Genomic DNA, 25,765 nt, shown 5'->3' on the forward strand with positions numbered 1-25,765 from the left:
AGGCATATTTAACTAAATATACACAAGATAAGACTCTACACATGGACGTCACTAGATGGTCAATATTGAAATCAGATTGATTATATTCTTTGCAGCCAAAGATGGAGAAATTCTATACAGTCAGCAAAAACAAGACCAGGAGCTGACTGGGGCATGGACCATGAACTCCTTATTGACAAATACAGACTTAAATTGAAGAAAGTAGGGAAAACCACAAGACCATTCAGGTATGACCTAAATCAAATCCCTTACGATTATACAGTGGAAGTGACACATAGATTCAAGGGATTAGATCTGATAGACTGCCTGAAGAACTGTGGACAGAGGTCCATGACATTGTATAAGATACTGGGATCAAGACTATCACAAAGGAAAAGTAATGCAAAAAGGCAAAATGGTTGCCTGAGGAGCCCTTAAAATAGCTGTGAATAGAAGAGAAGCAAAAGGCAAAGGAGAAAAGGAAAGATACACCCACGTGAATGCAGAGAGGGAATAGCAAAGAGGGATAAGAAAGCCTTCCTCAGTGATCAATGCAAAGAAATAGAGGAAAACAACAGAATGGGAAATTCTAGATATCTCTTCAAGAAAATGAGAGATACCAAGGGAACATTTCATGCAAAGATGGGCTCGATAAAGGACGGAAATGGTATGGACCTAACAGAAGCAGAAGCTATTAAGAAGAGGTGGCAAGAATACACCGAAGAACTATACAAAAAAGATCTTCGTGACCCAGATAATCACGATGGTGTGATCACTCACCTAGAGCCAGACATCATGGAATGTGAAGTCAAGTGCGCTGTAGGAACTATCACTAGGAACAAATCTAGTGGAAGTGATGGAATTCCAGTTGAGCTAATTCAAATCCTAAAAGATGATGCTTTGAAAGCACTGCACTCAATATGCCAGCAAATTTGGAAAACTCAGCAATGGTCACAGGACTGGAAAAAGTCAGTTTTCATTCCAATCCTACAGAAATTCAATGCCAAAGAATGCTCAAACTACCGCACAATTGCACTCATCTCACACGCTAGTAAAGTAATGTTCAAAATTCTCCAAGCCAGGCTTCAACAGTATGTGAACCTGGAACTTGCAGATGTTCAAGCTGGATTTAGAAAAGACAGAGGAACCAGAGATCAAATTGCCAATATCCGTTGGCTCAATGCAAAAGCACGAGAGTTCCAGAAGGAAATTTACTTCTGCTTTATTGACTATGCCAAAGCCTTTGACTGTGTGGACTACAACAAACTGTGGAAAATTCTTAAAAGAGATGGGCATACCAGACCATCTGACCTGCCTCTTGAGAAATCTGTATGCAGGTCAGAAAGCAACAGTTAGAACTGGACATGGAACAACAGACTGGATCCAAATAAGAAAAGGAGTACATCAAGGCTTTATTATCACCCTGCTTATTTAACTTATAGGCACAGTAATCATGAAAAACACTGGTCTGGATGAAGCACATGCTGGAATCAAGATTGCCGGGAGAAATATTAACACTACCCTTATGGCAGAAAAAGAAGAATCTAAAAAGCCTCTTGATGAAAGTGAAAGAGAGTGAAAAAGTTGGCTTAAAGCTCAACATTCAGAAAACTAAGATCATGGCATCTGGTCCCATCACTTCATGGAAAATAGATGGGGAAACAGTGGGAACAGTGATAGACTTTATTTTGGGCTCCAAAATCACTGTAGATGGTGACAGCAGCCATGAAATTTAAAGACGCTTACTCCTTGGAAGGAAAGTTATGACCAACCTAGACAGCATATTCAAAAGCAGAGACATTACTTTGCCAACAAAGGTCCTTCTAGTCAAAGCTATGGTTTTTCCAGTAGTCATGTATTAATGTGAGAGCTGGACTATAAAGAAAGCTGAGCACTGAAGAATTGATGCTTTTGAACTGTGGTGCTGGAGAAGACGTTTGAGAAAGACTGCAAGGAGATCCAACCAGTCTATCCTAAAGGAAATCAATCCTAAATACTCATTGGAAGGACTGATGCTGACGCTGAAACTCCAATACTCTGGCCACCTGATATGAAGAACTGACTCACTGGAAATGACCCTGATGCTGGGAAAGATTGAAGGCAGGAGGAGAAGGGGCCAACAGAGGATGACATGGTTGGATGGCATCACCGATAATGGACATGAGTTAGAGTAAACTCCAGGAGTTGGTGATGGACAGAGAGTCCTGGCGTGTTGAAGTCCATGGGGTCGCAAAGAGTCGGACAGGACTTAGTGACTGAACTGAACTGAACTAAATATAATCTCTAGATTGTGGGTGCAACTAAGAGCTTCCACATCAAACAAATTTATTTATTTCCTATCAATTTATTTATTGTAGGACCCAAGGCAATTTACTTAATTTCTTCCCAACCCAATCTCGCAGTAAACTGAAATAATAATTTCCAACTCACGGGGTTGTTGTGAGAATTAAAGGAGATTATGTGGCAATAATTTTCAAAGCAGTTATCATTATTATCCCTACCATCTAGAATAAAAATTCAGTTCAAAGAATTCATAGCTCAGTAGAATACAATATTAACCCTTTGACACTTCTTATATATTTCTTAGAATTTTTAGAGTAAATAAAAAATATGTTCAAGGGGGATAGGTAATTAAATGTCCTAAATAGACACTGGTTAGAATTAAACACACCAACTAGACATTAACTAAGCTACACTTAAAAAGCTATTGATCATTATATTTTAAACTTTTTTCTTTATAAATCTATTTTTAAAGTTATTCAGTTCACATAGTTGATGGTATGCATTTTCCTACTCCTTTCCCTGCAACCTTAATAATTCCTACCAAGTTGAAAGTCTTTTTTTTTTTTTTGGATTTTATAATCACACGGAGCATTATGTATGGAATGCACAAAACATCGATGTGCTAATGCTGCCACCAGAGACTATCTGATAAAAAGTAAGCATATCCCTTTGTACTCTTAGGACATAAGTGTTTGCCCTGAACCTCTTTAAAAAACAACTTATTTCTTTTCTAAGCATTTTAGGTTTTATTTGTATTGAGTAGCCTAGGTCTGCCAGTCTGCTGAAGGGAAATCTGAGTCTGATGTAGTTTTGTTTTGTTTTTTTCTTTTTTTTCCCCCATCTTGAACCCCTCTTCCCACCTCCCTCCCCATATCATCCCTCTGGGTCACCCCAGTGCATCAGCCCCTAGCATCCTGTATCATGCATCGAACCTGGACTGGCGATTCATTTCACATATGATAATATACATGTTTCAATGCCATTCTCCCAAATCATCCCACACTCGCCCTCTCCCACAGAGTCCAAAAGACTGTTCTATACATCTGTGTTTCTTTTGCTGTCTCGTTTACAGGGTTATCGTTACCATCTTTCTAAATTCCATATATATATGTTAGTACCAAGTTGAAAATTTAAAGTGCTTCATAAAGTAAGTGACAGTTTAAATTATCCAGGAACTCTAAAACAAGTGAAAGTAAATTTCATCCCCTCCCCAGAAATTTAAATCATTAAGAAACAGATGTTTTACATTAACCACTTTTCTAGAGGAAAGATAAGTCATTCTTAAAGCAGAAAAAGTTGTCTTTATGTATAGGAATTCTGAGAATTTGTCATAAGAAAAATAGTCATTGGTCACAACATAAAGAGATAGTGACCCCTGGAAATATCCTAGTTATTTCCTGTGTGAAAGAGTGAAGTGTTAGTTGCTCAGTCCTGTCCTACTCTTTGAGACCCCTTGGACTGTAGACCCCCAGGCTTCTCTGTCCATGGGTTTTCCCAGGCAAGAATACTCGAGTAGGTTGCCATTTCCTTCTCCAGGTGATCTTCCTGACCCAGGGTTCATTATAAAGAACACTTTGTGATTTACAATTAGGCATAAAGACCAAGGTTACCTAGGTTGGGGAAGGAAATGTTTCCTACTGGGCACACAGAACCCAACTGCACTGACAGCCTGGCTCCCCCACAGGAGTCTGAAGTGCAAGGACTTGGAGGGAAGTACCAGGAGAGGTGGGCCAGGAACAAGTTATTGGGAGCTGTGAACTCAGGCTCAAGGGGATTAGATTTTATCCTGAGGACACTGAAGAAATGCTGAAGGCTTGACCCAAGGAGTAAATAAAGGCTGCTAGAGTAACTGACGGAGAAGGCAATGGCAAGCCACTCCAGTACTCTTGCCTAGAAAATCCCATGGACGGAGGAGCCTGGTAGGCTGCAGTCCGTGGGGTCTCTAAGAGTCAGACACGACTGAGCGACTTCGCTTTCACTTTTCACTTTCACACAATGGAGAAGGAAATGGCAACCCACTCCAGTGTTCTTGCCTGGAGAATCCCAGGGACGGGGGAGCCTAGTGGGCTGCCGTCTATGGAGTCACACAAAGTCGGACACGACTGAAGTGACTTAGCAGCAGCAGCAGAGTAACTGAACTGAAATCAAGTGCTTCTCTTGTGGTATTTCCATTAACAATAAATATTCAGTTCAGTTCAGTTCAGTCGCTCAGTCGTGTCCGACTCTTTGCGACCCCATGAATCACAGCACGCCAGGCCTCCCTGTCCATCACCAACTCCCGGAGTTCACTCAAACTCATGTCCATCGAGTCGGTGATGCCATCCAGCCATCTCATTCTCTGTCGTCCCCGTCTCCTCCCACCCCCAATCCCTCCAAGCATCAGACTCTTTTCCAGTGAGTCAGACAGTACTAACTAACATAGAAAATTAGACCCCGCTAAATATCAGAGTGTCAACCTACACTGCTTTTTAAATAACACGTGGAATATTTAACGCTTATACAATGCTTGATATGTACCAGAACTTTTATACAACACTTTGTTGACATGCACTTAATCTTTATAACTCTATTTGTATTCCCGTTATACGGAAAAGAATACATAGACACAAGGAGAGATTTTCCAGCTTTCTAGGTTTTCAAGGTCACACAGCTCTTAAGTGGTTCAGCCAGATGCCAGAGTTTGTACTCTTAAACCAGCCTGCCCCACTCCCTCTTAAAGTGGAATGCTGAATTCTGCAGTTATGAAACTTTGGCTTTGAAATTGGTTCTAATTTTTTACTAGATTATCTTGTTTCGGTTCCTTTGTTTATAGCAATGATTTATCTAATCTATCCTACAGGATTTTTTATGAGATTCTCATGGAATGAGGTAGGTTAGCACATTTTGTAAACTATAAAGCATTTCAATAACATAAACTATAAAACTAATTATAAAATATTTAATATTGCTATGTAGGTAAGGAGGGAAACAAGTTGTCGGGAGAGTTTCTGAATGGAATTACAGGTATACAGAGCTAGGTCTAGAGTGTAGCCTGGGCTGGGGATTGAGAATTGGGCTGCTTACACAAGAAAGCAAGAGAAAGCAATTTAAAAACTAAAAAATATGCAGCCTAAAATTAAAAAGAGGTAATGTGGAGGGAGGGATCTTTACCTTGTGCTAGTGGGCAACGGAGGGGAGATGTCAACATGGGGATCAATCAGTGCTTAAGAGACTGATGACAATATCAAGTATTTAGTGGGGCGGCGGGGTGTGGAATTGGAAGGATGATTGAACATGTGAACAAACAGCCTCAAGACTCCATGTGAATTTTTGTACGAACCTTTACTCTACTTCCCACTGTCTGTGACAAGGACCATTATTTGGATGGTGAGGGCAAGAGTCACTGGTATCTGGACTTCCCGTCAATAGTCTCCCCTTTTTAAGAGGAGTCGACAAGAGCAGAGCTGGAGTTGGACTGTCTGGGTTTGAATGCAGATTTCTACCATGCTAAGTCACTTCAGTTGTGTCCAACTCTGTGACACCAGGCTTCTCTGTCCATTGGATTCTCCAGGCAAGAATACTGGAGTGGGTTGCCATGCCTTCCTCCAAGGGATCTTCCCCACCCAGGGATCGAACTCGTGTCTCTTTCTCTTTCTACTGCATCTCTTTCTACCACTTTTGGATTTCTAACTTTGGGCAAGTTATTTAACTGTTCCCTGTTTCAGTTTCCTCATGTGTACAATAGGAATAATAATAATAATATTATAATACATATTTCTTAGGCTTGTTGTGATGAAAATAAACCAGTATTCATGTAAACCACTTAAAACAATGTTTGGTATGTGGTATATCAATAATGTTAACTATAATTATTTTATATAGGTGGGTGTACTCATGCATGCAGATACACATACACATTTCAGAAGGAGATCAAAATACATCCTAAACTTTCCAAAAAGCATCCTAAACTTTCTCATATCTGCTTATGTTACCTATATAAAAAGGATATGTCTTCACAGAATTGTATTAAAACCTTTATGAAAATGTGAAAGGTAGTGTTTTCAAATAGTATTTTAAACTCTGAGTATAATCAACAGATCAGAAAATTATATATTTCAAACCAAAATAGAGGTGGCAAACTATAGTGTCAGACATGTTTCAGGAAACTTTTAAGTATTTAATTCTCTCAATTATCCCCTTTCATAGCATTGTAAAGGTCACTTAAAATATACATTATATATTATATTAAACACTATAACTTTTTATGCTAGTAGTAAATATCTAAACATTTGAAGATATTTCTTGATATGTGTGTGGCTAGTAAGAAACATGTTGATGTTTGGCAGAAACCAACACAATTCTGTAAATCATTTATCCTTCAATTAAACATAAATAAGTTTAAAATTTTAAAAAGAAGAAATTAAAAAAAAAAAAAAACTGACCTCTCTTTGAGGAATAATCAGGTAAAAGGCAACATTTACAACCATGATCTTTGAACTGATGATTCTTTCTTTTCTTCCTAACCAAATCCCAGTATTCAATATTAAGTAATTAGCAAACCAGCTGAAAATTAGGACATCATGTGACTGATTTTTAGCTCTATGGAAAATTTGCATATGTAGTTCCTTTTATTAGATTATTTTCCTGTCCCAGATTCCATTCCAATGCAAGGAAGACACTAATCTGAGATTCTGAAAACTTATCTTAAACAGTTCACATTTAGGAGTGGGGAAACCAAAAAGACTAACATCTGCTGTATACTTGTTTAGATTTAGGAATTTTACTAAGCAACATACACATTCTGCACATTATTTTCACAAGTGTAAATTAAGTGTTAACATTTAATTTTTAGTATGTGGAATCTGACATGGATGATTCAAGAATACTCACTCATACATGGTAGGGTTTGTTTCATGGTCTTCACATGTTCTCATTTTGTACTACCTGGTGAGAAGTAGTTACTGCAAAGTTCATTAAAATTAAGTTACAGGGCCCTCAATGACATGGGTCACTTCCATGTCACTGAAAGATCAGCAAAGTATTCATTAAGTCCATATTTCTGCTACACTTGCAGAACTAACATTTTTTGTACTCCTTTCCTTAAGGATGATTCCTCACATAAACTTAAATCCATTAAACTGCTGCTCCAGATGATCCCTATATTCTACCACTTACCTGGCAAGAAAAGCATTAACATATATGGACTCTGCAGCATTCTAACCAGCCACACTCCCACAACTTGCACATGTGTACTGCTCACCAATTAGAAAATTATCTGTCTATTCTCCACAACAGTTATGTGAAGCAGTACCATACTGCTGATAAATGAACTGAGACTAAAAAAAATAAATAATAAAATAAGTGTCCACAGAAAGACGGTAAATGATGGAGATGAGGAAAAAAAAAAAAAAGGAACCGACAAAATACAAAAAAAAAAATCCCAGAACAAAACTAGTTTCTTTTTGAATTTCAAAGCCAAAGGTTTTGTTTTGTTTTATCTTTTCCTTTATTTTTCTGTAATTCTATGCCATTTAATCCTTTCCCTGTTTCATTTTTCAGGATTGAATAAAATGAATTTAAAAAAAAAGGTGACTGCAAACCTGCAATATTAAATGGTTCTTTTGTTTCTACTTCTACCCCCACTTCCAGAAAAATCAAATATGATGTTTAAAATCCCTCAGACACAGCAGTTCCCAAGTATTTTCCACTTTTCACAGAAGGCTGGTTGTTCCTCCTTTAGGAGACTTCATGGCAGCATCACTACACTGCCTGGGGTGTAGAGGCATCTTCCAAAAAATGGGGCAGTGGCCGCACCTCTCCAGTCAGCACACAGGCCAGGGCTCTGGGTAAAACCTACAACTTGGCTCACAGAGAAGGCCTGCTGTGGACTGCTGTGCTGAACTCGTGCCAGCCCGGTCTACCTGCTGAGTTTGTCTTCCACAGAAAAGACATTAACAAGCATCTTGGAACAGGAAGAGGTAGTCAGTGCAAAATAATAAGTGAGCTGTGTGTGTGTGTGTTAGTTGCTTAGTCATGTCCGACTCTTTGCAACCCCACAGACTGTAGCAGGAACACAAAACTGACTGATACCCTAAACTCCTGTACTTCTGACTTAAGAATCCTGTAAAAAATACACAACTTGGTTTGCTACAATCTACTTTTTAACATTAATGACTGTGTCCCGTGATTTATTTAACAGAAGACTATATTGTCTGATCACCCCTTCTTCCTTGGAGGTATTGGAACTCACAGGCATGGATGAGCTAGTACTCCCTTATTTTGCTCTGACTTTGTATAAATGGAGTATCTGACAGGGGAGGAGGGAAGGAAAGAGGGAGAGAGAAAAAAAGAAAGGAGGAAAATAAGATAAAGAAAGAGAAACAGTGGGAAAGGGAAAAAGGAGATGTGACAGATGCAAATAAGAGTGTGAAATTATCATAGAAGAAAAAGACACTACCCATCTCTGAGTAAAAGAACAGACTGTATTTTCTCTAAATCTTCCAATACTTAGCCGGAAACATGTTTCCAAGTAGGAACATTTTCTCACAAAGCATATGCAAAACATTTCAACCCTCAGGTTTTGGCTCTTTGATTTCTTCTTTTTTTTTTTTTTTTAAACAAGATCATTTACTTAACAAAGTTAGGAGCCCAGTTAGTTAGAACCAAAGATGTGTGTGATGCATGGAGAAGACAGCCTGGGCAATAGTCCAGCAACTATAACAGAATTAGAATCATCACAGACACTTTAATCCCAATTATTTCATCTGTGGGGTGTTTAATGCCACAAGTATTTGGCATGGCTCAACAAAACTGTGGAATTTACAGAGAAATAAAAGAAACAGAACTAAATGAATGAAATAAAATGAACCAAAGTGATTTCTTTTTTCCATGAGGCTGGGGTTTATATCTTCAGAGTCAGTAAAACAAATGTCAAAATAGAATATATATCTGTGTGTCTGTGTGTATGTTTGCATGCAAGTATGGTATTTTTTAGTGTTATAAAAAATAAAACCCAAGCACTTTTATTAATATCAAGCTCACAGTGATATCATCTTGATATCCCTCCCTACCCTTTCATTTGAAAAGCTTCACCACAATCTTAACACAAACCCCATAGGTAGTCCATGTGCATAAACCACAATCAGGCCAAGTTCCTGCACTCTGTCCATTAACAAATGGACAGCAATAAAGCCATGAAGATTGAATCACTGGAATGCATGACCTAGGGTCAACTTCTTATCAATGAAGTTTTGTATATTCTAAGAGTTTAAGAAATAGTTTAGATGATATTAATAAATTACCACACAAACTGATCAGAGACTAAAGGTTGTGGAATCTACAGAAAAAAAAAAAAAACACCTAGAATAAAGCTTGTCAATGAGATCCTAAAAACAAAAGTCACACACATTTTTTAAAAAGGGTTTCTAAGCATGTTTTAAACGACAGAAAGTTCTCTTTATGTTTTCTTTAAATTGCTAAAGATTAAAAAAATCATTAAAAATTATACCAACAAAAAATGGCAGCTGGTAATAAAAGTCATCATGTTAAGCCACAGAATGTTCAAAAACTCCAAGTAGTGCACTTACTAAATTACAGTTTTATTTTATAGCTTTGCAACACATGGAATTCTCATTAGAGATGCTAGACGACAAACTTGAACTTTTAGAAAAAAAATGAAAGATCATAAATTCCCACGTTTCACCAGACAGTTCTTATGTACCTTGCAGTGTTTCTTTTTATTTACTTTTTGCTTTACAATGACATTATACAAGCTAAGAAATGTTTAAGATGATAATGAAGTAAGTTAAAAGGGAATTTTAAATCTCTTTCTCATGAGATTCGTTGACTAGAATTATGTTTTAAATCATTCAATTAAGTGTATTCTATTGTTGTTTTAATATGAATTTTAAAGTAAAGTCTTTTCTTATTTTATGTGATCAGAATGAGGGAAATGAACAAAACCTATACACATGAAACTCCAGTGTCAAAAGAAAAATGTAAATTCCAATTGAATTTTAATACTCAGGAATACCTGTACCACTGTTTGTAGTTTGATTTATAAATAGCTATTTCTAGTACAATTTATGACATCAGATCCTACTATTTCTGTGGAAAGTTCTCTATTACATCACCTTGTATATGTTACCAAAATGTATTATAAAAAAATGAGCTGTTGTCCAAAATTTGGATTTAAAATTCTTAAACCATTTTTCTTATTCAAAACTCAATTTTTGTCTTGTTCCAACACTTTAAAATCTATTTCATTAACTCTGAACAAACAAACGTCTAGAGAGTCAGAAACTAAAACAGGAAACGTAAACATAGGATAAAGGGAGACCCCCCTAAGTATTCATGCTATTGTGGAAGTTAAAAAACAAATACTTAAAAATGGATCATTTATATTTTGATTTAAACATTTTCAATAGAACCAATAATTCAGTTAAGATTTTCACAGTGAATAAATATCAAGTCTTCCAGTTTTCTAATTCCTATATAATAATACTTTGAAAACTGTTATGAACAGATCAGAGAATCTCCAGTTATTCATTCCTATATTAAATATATCTTACTGAATAAATTTATTTTATTATTTGAAAGTTATGTTTTATTAAACTTTTTATAAAAATATGAACTTTAAAATCCATTTACTTATTTATTAAATCTATGTATTTTAAAAAAATAAAAAAAATTTTTAGGAACCTTTGTACACATTTATAGAAACAACTGTACCATTTAGTCTGTGATAGAATATAGGATACATTTTTTAATGTTAATTAAAAATACCATTAGGAGTGTTTATGTGTATAATAGATTAGGATAACACCTTTGAAGAAATCACTACCTATCCAACTGATTATATACATTTTGATTAATTAACTAAATATGCATTTACCCAATAGAGCATACCAGTAGGATCTATTCTCTATAGATAAATACCTACCCGCCAGAGAGACTAGAACAGCAAGAATCACTGAATCTCTGTTGTAACAATTTACATTTTTAGCTCTCATATTGCTTTTATAGTTAATTTCACTGTTTCTGGAAAGAAAACAAAAGGACAAATAATGCAATCAATTTTTAATGATTTACAAGCAAGGCTGAATATTGGAACTTCAGTTAATTTTGTTGCTTCACGAAAACTATAGTAAAAGTATTTTAAGATTGTTAAAAATGTCATAATCATCTTTGAATGATAACACACCTTTGCTAACTTAAGTTCAAGTTATTCATTAATAAAATAAAATATACCTGCTAATTTAAATTGAAAAAATAAAGTATAAAGAATCATCATCAATTTTTATAGCAGTTTTTTCTTTAAGATATTAAGAACACATTTTTTAAAAAAAGAACATTTGACTCGTAAAAGGAAAAATAATTATAGCTAGTTAATACAATCATGTACAGTCATATCCTATTTTTATAGTCAAAGCTAAAAAGGCTTCTTCTAGATGAAAGAGAAATAAATTGGTCACTCAAGCAAATATCTAAAAACAGCACACCAAACAAAGGAGATTCAAGTGGTCAAGTCAATCAACAAAAGTGTAGTGAAAATAACTAAAGCACTGACATTTTCTCTGCAGTAGCAACAATGAATAAAGTCTAATGTTAATAAAGTCTAATTAAATGTTTGGGGATTGTTTTGTCTATAAATAGCTATATCATCTCATTTTGATATTTCATGTAGAAAACCTCAAAGGATTACATTTTTGTAAAGCAGAATGTTAATAATATAAATAATGGCAACTAGCACATTTCTAAGCATAAAAATAATAAATGAATCCTCTTCCCATACCATATATATCCTATGTGGACTTAGATAAAGAACTAATAATATTTACAAATGACAATATTATAATAAAAATAGTTTCATTCAAAGGAGAACAACCATTAGAAATGCAGAAAGTGTTCAACCTTTTCCCCGCCTTATATGAGGATATGAAATCCTCTTACATGTCACCCTGACACCCAAGAAGATCTTTGTCTACCTCAAAAAAAGGCTTAAAATTTCAAGACCCAACCTTCTGCTCCCTATTCAAGGTCTATAAAGCAAAAAGCCAAAACTCTACACGGTGCCTTCCTAGTTCCAACAATCTATGATTCAAACAGGGGTAATGGCTCTCTTTTTTCCTTCAGTAGTATCCTGGTGAGGGAATAATTTTACTGTGGTTTTTCTGTGGGGTCCTGCCTCTTTATCTAAAAGGAAATGAATTACAACCGGATGACAAGGCCACACAACAAAGCCATTTAGTTTTACAAATCTATTATGCCTCCAATCGTTTTATGGGCCTGGTTCTATTATAAACCAAGAAAAAACCCTAAAACAAACTTTCTTCCTTTTCTTTATTTCCATTGAAAGCATCTACAATTTTATGATTGTTTTCAAACAGTTCAGCAACCCCCCTCAATTTTTCCCCTCATGTGGTGTTTTTTTTCTCCCTCAGACTCCCTCCATCCCACTTCCTCAAACATACAAAACATTCAGAGACAAGAAACTGGACTTTTCAAATACAAACTGCTGACAACTGTCAGAAGCACTTTACTGGGACATTACTAACTGTAGCTTCAATGAATTAAGCTTGATTCACTGCGGGTGAATCATTTTCAATGCAGAGCTGTTCAGCAGTAATTGGCCAAGAATCCCTGCTGAGAAAAGCACTTGTCAAATAATGCTTGTTTACAAATATATCTCCCAACAGCAAAAAGTGGCAGTTACTGAATAAGTTCAGGGCCACCTCCAATATTCAAAACAGTGGACATGCTTCCTTTACTTACTAAATCTATTAAATTTTTCACTTGTTGATACACTTGCTAATATTTGTCCTGCCTGATCAATCTTAGAGAAATGTTTTGCCTTCTATATGCCTCTGCATTATTCTACAATAAAAGTCTTGTGTATTATACTGTAGCTCAAAGGTTTCTTCCACATGTATTCATGCCTAACACATGTAGTAAGACAACTAAAGATATATTTACCTTATCCTAGAGTTCAGGCTAAAAAGTAAATTTTCTCCTTATTTCTATTACCCAGTGTATTTTAACATTTATTTCACATCAGTCCAAGGTTCTAGATATAAATTTGACTTTTTCTGTTCAATTTTGCTTATTTATGTCAACCAAACTTAAATTTTAAACATGACTGGAGTACCAATTATAAAAGTAAACTTCCATTTATTTCTACCTGACTTGAATTTTTTTCATCACATAATGGGAGCATTCATAACATACACATATATAATGGATATGTACACTACAATCTGAGAAGTCACAAAGCATCTATAGGTTGCAGAGAGCAAAGTATAGAACAAGTTTTTAAAGGAGTTGGTGCATACATAAAATCTTTCAAAGTTCCTTCAGAAACAATCAAAAGCAAACTTGAAAACTCCAATCTGAAACTTTAAATAAATAAACTGCTGTTATAAATATCTTATATTCTTGTTCTTTGATTAGAATAGTAGCATCATGGAGAAACAAAAAGAACATATTAATAAAAAGTCTGGCATTACACTAACAGAAAACTGTTGGGCAGAGAAGGGATGAAGCAGATGAAATATACAAATACATATATATACACGTACATGTAAAATAGTGAAATTTTATTTCTAATTATGTAAAATAGTGTAGTTACAAAATGTGCCCTAAACAACAGACATGCTTTTATTTCTAGTGTCTTCAGAACACTGGTAAAGTACCACTCACTGTTGGTTAGACCCCTGCAATCCCCATCTCACTGAAGCCCAAGTTTTAATGTTCCACTCTCTGGGTAAGAACAGCACAATCTGTGGGTATTAAGTCCGTGATATCAGCCAGTCTATCTTACACAAGACTCCAGGTCCTCTTACATCACCACAGGAGACCCATTCTACTTCCCTGCTTCCCTCCATTTCCTTCTGCCTCTTCTCTCTGCAGTCTGGACCCTTATTCCCATTTAGCTCCCCCTCCCTGAGACTTCATTTCTTCCCTTTCTCTAACCAAGAGCTACTACTCCTTTACATCTCTGCATAAGCCCCTTCCCTCATCATACCTAGGGCAAAAAAGGAAGAAAGAAACATAACGGGAACACACGAAAGAAGATGGTATTACTATTACTCTTTAAATCCAAACCAGGTTGCCCCTTTCAATAGAGTAAGACAGTTCATAAAAGGACTCCTAACCCTGTCATAATTCTCCAGATTTCTAACATACTAAAAAAAGGACACGACTTCAGAAAACACTTTTTCAACTTTACCAGGGAGGTTAAAAATGCAGACTGCTTGTGTTAAGCATGGGGTATTGTAAGCAGGTAAGTAGATGGGTAGGTAGGCAGATAGATGGACAGATAGATCGAGCTACATATAACCCCTAAATCAGATTTTTTAAAACAATTTGAAAGGTAAAGACAGAAGCTCATGGGGTCGATCCTTCCTGTTTTTCACACGGTTCCTAGGGAGCTGGCAGCGCTCCGAGACCAGCTCAGCCCCTTCCCCTACAGCCAAGACACAACCCGTGCAAGTCACGAGGACACACACGACTCCGCCGCTGCTGCTTCATCTTTCCGGTCCCGCGTCCCTTGCCCCACGAGTGGAAGGAAATGTTAAGGTTCTGTGCCTCAACGAGGCATCCGGGGCTCCAAATCGAAACCCCAACCTTCCCGCCTAGGTAGTAAGGTTTTTGATGTTTTCGTGGTGGAGCTGACCACCCAGACCCCATCTTCTCGTAACCTACATGGGATCTAAGATGCTGCCCCCACCTTGGAGGGCTGCGTGGTCCCGGCGCGGGAGAAGAGCGAACGCGGCGGAGCGGATCCGGAGGCCGAGGGCGGCGAGCGGAGCGGCTTGAGCCCAGATCCGGGAGCCAGGAGCGCCGCGCAGGTGCCGCTCCCGTGCCGGCCCTACACTCCGGGTGCAAGGCGGGGACAGTTTTCTGGGTCCGGAGCGCGGGATGAGGGATGGGGAGAGAGCTGGGGACTCTAGGATCCCGAGCGATTTCCCCTTCGAAAACGTGGGGGACACCCGATTCGGTGGGTTCCAGCATCACCTTCCAGGCGGCGACACTCCTCTCCCCCGAACCCTCCGCCTCCCGCGGCATCCCACCTTCCAGATTTCTTTCCATTTCGTCTGGGTGATCATACGACCCCCAAAGTGAGGCACACCCCCACAGTGTGAGGCGCTGTCCGTCCTTCTCCATCCCCCCTCCGGCGAGAAATAAAAGCTCTTACTACCCACCCTAGAATAGCAGCTGGCGATGCCCTAAATAACAGCTCCCAGAAGGCACTTTACCCCAAAATAAAAGCATCCAGCCACCCCCACCACGTTCCCCATCCCCAGCCCCAAATAACGGTTTCTAAAAGCCCCACCGCTCCCGAGATCCCCGTCACTGCGCTTCAAACAGTTCCCACTCCTTAAAGCCCGAAATGCCACTTCCCCACGCGCTTCAAGTGGGACCCAGCCGCACCCAGCCTCCCGGCACGGGTCTCCAGAGCCTTCTACCCTCCTGGCTTCCAACTTCCCAGCCCCCTCGCACCCAATCAGCCTAGGTCCACAGGCAGGTTCCGCGCCGAGCGCTCCGCGGCTAAAGTCAAACAATGCGAGTGGAGACGGCTGAGAACCGGAGGGAAAAGGCTAGCGAGAGCGGACGACCCACGTTAGTTCCGGAAGAGGGGTGCGATTTCGGCCGCGGCGGCCGCGTCCAGCTCGCCAGGACCCGCGCGGCCAGGCCCCGCCTCGCCCCTCCGCCCCGGGTCGCAGCGGTCCCCACCCCCACGGCTCTACCTTCGTTGCTGGGGCTGGCCAGGAGGGTCCGGAGCGCGGCGCACAGGAGAAGGCAGGTCCAGAGGGGCGCCCTGCGAGGTGCGGAGGAGCAGCCGGCCAGGGACGCAGGGGTGCTGGGGGGCCGCCGGCGTCCCGCACCCCGGGGCCCCGAGCCCCGCATCTTGTCCTCGCCGCCGCCGCTGTCCCGCGCCGCTCAGTCCACGGCTCTCGCCTTGCGGAGGGGGCGAGAGAGGCTCGCGGTTCCTCCCCGTTCCCCGTAGGCTCCTGCACCTTCGGGCCCGCGGCTTCTCGTACCGCTGAAGTTTGCTTCCGGAGCCCCACACCCTCCTCTCCGCTGGGGTTAAATGAAATACTAGTGACGGCGGACAGTGCAGTTCGGGACTGGACTCGAGGGCGTCGAGAAGGTCCCGCGTCCCGTTCTGTGTCTCTTTATAGACTTTTAAGGATGGAGGGCTTGGAAATGCCACTGGAGGGAGGGGAGATAAAAGCTCCTTTTCAGTCTTCAGGGCTGAAATGGACGAAGGTGAGGAAGACAATTCATCTTAAGTCAAGAAGAAAATCTCGATAAAAAGAGGAGAAAAAAAAGCAGGGTGGCTAAGGAGAAAGGAAGAGTTGGGGAAAAAAACAGGGTGGGGGAAAGACGAGCAAGGCGAGCGGAGGAAAAGATCCAGAGAGTTCAAAGACGCCAGCCGAAGGAAATAGCTGCGGGCTGAGCACTGAGGCTGCAGGGACCGGCGGCAGCGGCGGCCCGGAGCCCGGAGGCTCCCGAGGCTCGGGGAGGAGGCGGCGTGTGCGCGGCCAGGCTGGCGAGCTCGGAACTGCACCGCCACAGCGCGCTCCTGCTGAGTCTGGAGCTCCGGCGTCTCCTCGGCCTCCGGCTCTGCGCCTGCCACCCTCCTCCCTCCTCCTCCTCCCCCCGGCTCCCCCGCCCTCGGCCGCTCGCAGCCTCGCCAGTGAGAATCTACTGTAAGTGTGAGTTGCTTAGACGGAGTCCCACACCCGCGGAGGGAAGTAATCTGGAAGCTGCCGCGGTGAGTGTTGCCTAGCGGTGACCGCGGAGAGGCGCATCTTCCTCCGCGGATAATTAGGGCGAAGAATTCTCCTGACGACGCCTGCCAAGACCCGGGCTCCCGGGAGGCTGAAGGGAAAGCAGCCCCAGTTCAGCAGGCAGCCTTCAGAGGAGCGGGCCCTGGGTTTGGCCGACTGCCTGCTGCCCACCGCAGGCTTGTGGCATCAACAACCTTGTCACACCGCCCAGCATTCCTAGGCTGTGCGAGTCCGTGGCTAGTTTATTTAACACCCTTAACCGCTTACTGCTACTGACCCGCTCTATTCTTTCAATACTTTGGCGGCTGGAATGATATAATTAATGAACGTTTTCTTCTAAGTAAATGGCAGACTGTCCAAATACAGAGACGGTAGCTATGATTGAGATTTCAGGGAGTCAAGGAATTTGGCGATTGAGAATTGTGGTGTGCCGCCTACTTTAAGAAGCGATGATTTAATTCATCAATCTTACTGATGGAATGTTTTATGTTTTAGAAATTATATGATATGCATATATATGAAATTAATTCCAGTGAATTTAATTTCAGGATATTTTAAATTAAAATTTATTGTGTTCTGCTGCATTGAGACACAATTAGAAAAACTGTTGAAAACAATCAACTTTCCATGTTTCATCTCTATTATGTCTACTCTTGCTTTATTTATTTTTCTTCAATTTTCTTATTCATTTTTTTTTTCAAAGAGGTCCATCTGAAGGGCAGTTCTAGTATACTAGCATTAAAAAAGACTGCAAATAAAACTTCTACAAAAAAGTGTGATTTTAGAAGGAAAGGTATCTCATTTAATTTGGTGCATAGTAACTACTGATGCTAAAGCTGAAACTGCAATACTTTGGCCACCTCATGCGAAGAGTTGACTCACTGGAAAAGACTCTGATGCTGGGAGGGATTGGGGGCAGGAGGAGAAAGGGAAGACAGAGAATGAGATGGCTGGATGGCATCACCGACTCGATGGACATGAGTTTGAGTGAACTCCGGGAGTTGGTGATGGACAGGAAGGCCTGGCGTGCTGTGATTCATGGGGTCGCAAAGAGTGGGACATGACTGAGCGACTGAAAAAAAAAAAAAAAAAAACTACTGTGAAGACTGGGTTTTCACCCACACCCAAAAAAGGCAGGTCTGCTCATCAATTTTAATATCCAACGCCTTGTTTGTATTCACAGTAAATTTCTCATAATGATTAGCTGATGACATTTGTTTTTTGTTTAAATATTTGAAATAAAGATGAAAGAATAAAGCGGCGGTGATGCAATTTTGGAAAGCGGTGGAAGCTCATCTTCGATTATTTTTTCCCCTGAAATGTTTTGGCACCAGAAATCTAAAAGCAGCTTCTTTCTATTAAAACGTGCTCCAAATGATTGAAGCAAATTTATAGGAATGTCAGTGAATCAGTCTTTCAGCTGGGCAAAAAGCTTTACAGTGAGATGCAAAGTTAGAGTGTATGTTTTTATTTGAAGACCATTCAGAATGTAAGCCCCTCCCCCTAAATTTATAGTTGAACTATTTAAAAATATCCAAACAGACTATCAAGGAAGTTATCTAAAGTCTATGAACACATAATAATGCTGTGTGTGAAACATAGGCATGTTAATGGGCCTTTGAGCTTGATTTACTTCTTCAGGACTTGTATCCAGTAAAATGAGGGATTTGGAGAAGATGATCTTCAAGTTCCCTTCTCTTCCTTTGTCCTTTATCTTCTCTTCTTCTATTCTTGGCATTTCTGTTACTGCTCTGTTCATCTATCTCCAATTATTTACCTTTGACTGCAAAATTACCAAATTTCTTCAGCCTTTCTTTGAAAACCTTCTACTCCAAAGAGCTTAAATAAATTTTATTTTACACTAAAATTTTCAATTCAGTATTCCCTAAAATGTCTCATACTTCTCTGCTTTTACATCTGGCACTCCATTCTACAGAAGTTTCAACTCCTAAAAATGTTTAACACTTCTCCCACCTCTTCCCTTCACACACATCTCTCATCTAAAACCCTACTCAGTGTCCAAGGAGAGTCAAGCATTCAAGACTGATGTTTTCTTTTCTAAGAATTAAATGATTTGGTTTTCCTCCCCCAAATATCCATAGCTTATGTTTTATGTCAATCAATATAGTGACAATACTTCCTGAATGAAAAACTGGAACAAATTATCTAACTATAAGTATTCAATATATATATTGGGATAAAGAGAGTTTAGACTAGGTATGCCAAAGAAAACCTGGGACACTGTTCCCTAAGGTGGGAATTGTGCTGTCTTCTCCTTAAGGGGCTGAGAATACAGAATGCAAAATCCTTTGTATTCTATACCTTAAATAGCAGCCATCTTTCTTATGGTTGTTTAATAATATTTATTACATATCTTTGAAAGAATGAACAGCTGTAACATGAACCCAAGTGACAGAAATGAAAGCCATTTTTTTGTCTAATGAAGTTTAATCAGAGAAGACAATGAGAGTGCTTTGTCTTGGGCCTCAGTCTCAAAGGAAATCTTATATTTGACCGTGTGTTGATTTCTTCGATTAGAAATACTCACCATAATTACATTGAATGATGGCATTGCATGAAAATTAGTTTAGTGTTTTGTTTTTTTTACTTCATACTACTGCTTTCCACAAGAAAGGCAATGATATTTGCATTTCTTATTGTTCTGAATAACTGTTATGGCCTCTAAATGGTGAAAGTAACTGATGTGAAACCAGATCCCTGCTTGGATCTGGCTCTTGTTCTAAGCTTTCACGGGGGAAAAAAAAAAAAAAAGGATGTCCAGAATGACCTTAACGTGACATGCTGAATGATTCAGTTCAGTTCAGTTACTCAGTCGTGCCCTACTCTTTGCGACAACAATGAACTGCAGCATGCCAGTCCTCCTTGTCCATCACCAACTCCCGGAGTCCACCCAAACCCATATCCATTGAGTCAGTGATGCCATCCAACCATCTTATCCTCTGTTGTCCCCATCTCCTCCTGCCCTCAATCCTTCCCAGCATCAGGGTCTTTTCCAATGAGTTAGCTCTTCCAATCAGGTGGCCAAAGTATTGGAGTTTCAGCTTCAACATCAGTCCTTCCAGTGAACACCCAGGACTGATCTCCTTTCGGATGGACTGGTTGGATCTCCTTGCAGTCCAAGGGACTCTCGCGAGTCTTTTCCAACACCACAGTTCAAAGCATCAATTCTTCAGCACTCAGCTTTCTTTATAGTCCAACTCTCACATCCATATATGACCACTGGAAAAACAATAGCCTTGACTAGATGGACCTTTGTTGACAAAGTAATGTCTCTGCTTTTTAATATGCTGTCTAGGTTGGTCATAACTTTCCTTCCAAGGAGTAAGCGTCTTTTAATTTCATGGCTGCAATCACCATCTGCAGTGATTTTGGAACCCAGAAAAATAAAGTCAGCCACTGTTTCCACTGTTTCTCCATCTATTTCTCATGAAGTGATGGGACCAGATGCCATGATCTTTGTTTTCTGAATGTTGAGCTTTAAGCCAACTTTTTCACTCTCCTCTTTCACTTTCATCAAGAAGGCTCTTTAGTTCTTCTTCACTTTCTGCCAGAAGGGTGGTTTTATCTGCATATCTGAGGTTACTGATATATCTCCCAGCAGTCTTGATTCCAGCCTGTGCTTCCTCCAGCCCAGCGTTTCTAATGATGTACTCTGCATATAAGTTAAATAATCAGGGTGACAATATACAGCCTTGACGTACTCCTTTTCCTATTTGGAACCAGTCCATTGTTCCATGTCCAGTTCTAACTGTTGCTTCCTGGCCTTCCTACAGATTTCTCAAGAGGCAGGTCAGGTGGTCTGGTATTCCCATCTCTTTCAGAATTTTCCACAGTTTATTGTGATCTACACAGTCAAAGACTTTGGCACAGTCAATAAAGCAGAAATAGGTGTTTTTCTAGAATTCTCTTGCTTTTTCCATGATCCAGCTGCTGCTGCTGCTGCTAAGTCACTTCAGTCGTGTCCGACTCTGTGCGACCCCATAGACGGCAGCCCACCAGGCTCCCCCGTCCCTGGGATTCTCCAGGCAAGAACACCAGAGTGGGTCGCCATTTCCTTCTCCAATGTGTGAAAGTGAAAGTGAAGTCGCTCAGTCATGTCCAGCCCTTAGCGACCCCCACGGACTGCAGCCTACCAGGCTCCTCCATCCATGGGATTTTCCAGGCAAGAGTATTGGAGTGGCTTGCCATCGCCTTCTCCGATGATCCAGCAGATGTTGTCAATTTGATCTCTGGTTCCTCTGCCTTTTCTAAAACCAGCTTGAACATCTGGACATTCATGGTTCACGTATTGCTGAAGCCTGACCTGGAGAATTTTAGGCATTACTTTACTAGGGTGTGAGATGAGTGCAATTGTGTGGTAGTTTGAGCATTCTTTGGCATTGATTGAAATTGAAAGTCACGTCTGACTCTTTGTGACCCCATGGACTATACAGTCCATGGAATTCTCCAGACCAGAATACTGGACTGAACAGCCTTTCCCTTTTCCAGGGGATCTTCCCAACCCAGGGATGGAACTCAGGTCTCCTGCATTGCAGGTGGACTATTTACCAGCTGAGCCACCAGGGAAGCCCAAGAATACTGGAGTGTGTAGACTATCCCTTCTCCAGTGGATATTCATGACCCAGGAATCAAACAGGGACCTCCTGCATTGCAGGTGGAATTTTTACCAACTGAGCTAATGAAGCCTATAGTTACTATAGGTGAAGGTTCTATAGTTAAGTTCAATGTATTAATAAACCTGAATATATCTTCACTGCATTCAAGGTACAACAACACAAGCAATTTTAATAAGCAGACTTGCTAGTATTTCCTGGTAATTTTTATGATAAAGCATCATGTGATGTTTTACATTAAATTATTTTACTTAATGCTAACACTCCGTCATGCCTATGTGAGTCCCATGTTGATGATGTCAAAACTAACAGAATGAGGTAAACAACCTAGGTAGTCCAACAACTGGTAAGATGTGGAAATTTTAACTCACAGCACTGACTCCGTGTGAGAAAAATGTAATGTCGTACAAGTAAACAATCAATTTGATAACCATTTGATCAGGAAAAAAAGAGGACTACCAAGAATTCTGAGTTAATCGAAACAATTAATACATAAAAATATTCCAATTTTCAGGTTTATTTGAATCTAAAATGAATTAGCCAAATAGGCCAGATAGATAAATAGGAGAAAACAAGAAAGGAAGGATCCTCAATGAGCACTACATGGAGAAAAAGACTCAAATACAGAAAAACATATATACAACTTGTATGTGTACAGTGGAGAGAATGGACCAAATCAAGAAAATAACAAGACTGAGCTATGCCATCTTTGCCAAATGGCAGGAAGCTCATGTAAACCATGGTAGAAAACACAAGCAGCAGTGTTTATAAAAATAATCTAAGCAAAACTGCATAAACCAAAGAACGTGTTTCCTAAAATATTATGTAATCTTAGAAATTTTTTACATAAAATTTAAAATATTTGTATCACTTAACTATATACTTTCTTTGGACAATTTGGGGGAAAAAAGGCAAAGTAAAATTTAACCCTTGGTAGATTTTAAATATGAAATTCTAAGATTTAGAAACGTATTAGAAACTCTAATGAAACTATAAGATACTCTAATGAAGTTACTTTTTCATATCCATGAATTCCTGAAAAGGATAGATACATGGAGATGTCAGTTATTTTGATCCCAAAGATAAAGCTTGATTAAAACATATTTAGGCAATGAATAGCCTGGAGAATCCCAGGGACGGGGGAGCCCGGTGGGCTGCCGTCTATGGGGTCGCACAGAGTCGGACACGACTGAAGTGACTTAGCAGCAGCAGCAGCAGTATCTCTTGACGTTCACAACCAAATTAATGCTAATATATTTATTATTTTATGTTGCATTTTAATTTAATTAACATAAGAGCAATTTTTTATTATTTTTTAAAGATTTTTTAAGGTCCTAGAATCCATTTTCTCAATTAGTGACCCAAATTTTTATCTAACAAAGTTAGATTTAATTTTTTTTTAAAATCTATTTGATTATCAGTTGGGTGTTTAGCTTTTAAAGGGAATTAATAATATTTAAATTCATTAAAGTGTAAATATATGTTATTTTTTTTCTTAGCACTACATTAAATCATGACTCATCAGAAACTTCACTTATTATACAGGTGCAAATCATAATCAGGGCTCATTATTTTCCCATAGAAAAATGAACATGGAGAACAGAAAATCTTCTAGTATTTTTTAGTGTTAACAGAGGGTCTTGTAATGAAGAATAAGGAACAAGATATTCAAATAAGTTATAGGGATTCCAAAAAGCTAACAATTCTTATTGTTGGTGGTGTTTGGCTTTTTCTCTAAGGTCCCTGTATAGATGTGCTACAAGTATCCAGACTGCAGTGTACTAGGGAGGCCAGGCCTGCTGAAGTTGACGAGGAGCCACACTGATTGCCTCCAGCATCTTGGATAACTGGCATCATAGGAAGACACAGACGGTGAAATAACAAGGACTCTCGGGGGCTGAAGAAGTAGAAAAGGTGTGCTCAGGAAAGTTACAAGATTGAAAATTCCACTTTTCTAATCACCTTCTGGACTCCAGAAGTCTTTGTTGATATGTGAAAAATAAGCTGTATTATTCTTCATATTCAGAGAAATGTTTTTATTAAATTAAATGCATATACTGACTTGAAATTCATAGTAATCCACTCATATGAGAACATATTTTATAATATAACTAGCTATAGTTTGCTGGGGGGAAAATTGATATATTTGCTCAATAGCATAAGTAAATAAGGGGTACCTTTGCAACCAGGGTTTTGTTGACTGTCCATAGAAAAGGCTTGTAGGTAAAATGGGTATTGATAATCTCAAGTACTCACTCTCATACTCTACTGATGAGAAGTGAATCCATAATATCTTTTATAGGGTGGTTACACAACTTTATTGTGGCCTTTAAAATCTGAGAAGCTTTACATTAAATAATTATACTTCTTAAAATTTAAGGAAATATATTAATTTAAATGGAATAAAAGATTAAACAAAGTTATTTTTAATGTGTAAAAATAAAAAAATATTTATGTTCAATAAAAAATACTATGGAACCATTTAAATGATTGGAAGAATATCTATGTACATCGAAAAGATAGTATAGTTGAAATTATAAAGGCATATACAAAGTATCTTTTCAATATGATAAGGTATGTCCCATTAATGATATTTGTATACGACTGGTGAGATAATTTCTACCTTTTAATTTTGTATTTTGTACCAATAGCATTTATTATTATGTAACAAGTGAAAAATTGAAATAAAACTTTCCAGAAGAAAATGTGTATGCACTTATACACACACACAAACACACACAGAGAAAGAAAAAATAAAAGAGGAGAAACAGGAATAGAAAATTGAAAGATGGTGATACTGAGTAAACTTATACTGCTGCTGCTGCTACTGCTGCTAAGTCACTTTAGTCGTGTCCGACTCTGTGTGACCCCATAGACTGCAGCCCACCAGGCTCCCCCATCCCTGGGATTCTCCAGGCAAGAACACTGGAGTGGGTTGCCATTTCCTTCTCCAATGTGTGAAAGGGAAAAGTGAAAGTGAAGTCGCTCAGTCGTGTCCAACCCTTAGCGACTCCACAGACTGCAGCCTACTAGGCTCCTCCATCCATGGGATTTTCTAGGCAAGAGTACTGGAGTGGCTTGCCATATGTAATAAAGTTATTTCAGTTAGCCCCTACCCCTATTCTATTCCAGTTAGGGGTGACCATTTGTTTGATTTAACTATTCTCTGGCATGTCCACAATATTTCCAAGTATTCTGAGAATTCTGGAAGGTGTAATTTCCATGATGTAAGCTGTTTGAATGCATTTCCTGATTGAATCTCCAGCGCCCCCACTTGGTTGATGGCAGTTCTGTTCCTCTTTTCTTTCCACCTGGTTTACTTCAGAACTGGACATGGAACAACAGACTGGTTCCAAACAGGGAAAATAGTATGTCAAGGCTGAATTTTGTCACCCTGCCGATTTAACTTATATGCAGAGTATATCATGAGAAATGCTGGGCTGGATGAAGCACAAGCTGGAATCAAGATTGCCAGGAGAAAGATCAATACATTAGATATGCAGATGACACCACCCTATGGCAGAATGTGAGGAAGAACTAAAGAGCCTCTTGATGAAAGTGAAAGAGGAGAGTGAAAACGTTAACTTAAAGCTCAACATTCAGAAAACTAAGATCATGGCATCTGGTCCCATCACTCATGGCAAATAGATGGGGAAACAGTGGGAACAGTAACAGACTTTATTTTGGGGGGCTCCAAAATCACTGCAGGTGGTGACATCAGCCTTGAAATTAAAAGACGTTTGCTCCTTGGAAGAAAGTTTGACCAACTTAGACAGCATATTAAAAAGCAAAGACATCACTTTGCCAACAAAGGTCTGTCTAGTCAAAGCTATGGTTTTACCAGTAGTCATGTATGGATGTGAGAACTGGACTATAAAGAAAGCTGAGCGCCAAAGAATTGATGCTTTTGAACTGTGGTGTTGGAGAAGACTCTTGAGAGTCCCTTGAACTGCAAGGAGATCCAACTAGTCCATCCTAAAGGAAACCAGTTCTGAATATTCATTGAAAGGACTGAAGTTGAAGATGAAGCTCCAATACTTTTGCCACCTGATGTGAAGAACTGACTCATTTGAAAAGACCCTGATGCTGGGAAAG

General features: G+C 39.4%; 1 protein-coding gene across 1 annotated transcript in view; it reads right to left on the reverse strand.

Annotated features, from left to right (window-relative positions):
* Positions 1 to 16,265, reverse strand: part of LOC148777868 (ephrin type-A receptor 5) — a 213,978-nt gene extending 197,713 nt beyond the window's left edge. Inside the window, exon 1 of the mRNA XM_088836125.1 lies at positions 15,990 to 16,265. Within this exon, the coding sequence (XP_088692251.1) occupies positions 15,990 to 16,149 (160 nt within the window). The 5' untranslated portion in view covers positions 16,150 to 16,265. The remainder of the gene's footprint in view (positions 1 to 15,989) is intronic.
* Between the last annotated feature and the right edge of the window lie 9,500 nt (positions 16,266 to 25,765).

The sequence above is a fragment of the Moschus berezovskii genome, chromosome 5, assembly GCF_049115385.1.
Source record: "Moschus berezovskii isolate FMDL1 chromosome 5, NW_MosBer_1.0, whole genome shotgun sequence".
NCBI classification, from domain to species: domain Eukaryota; kingdom Metazoa; phylum Chordata; class Mammalia; order Artiodactyla; family Moschidae; genus Moschus; species Moschus berezovskii.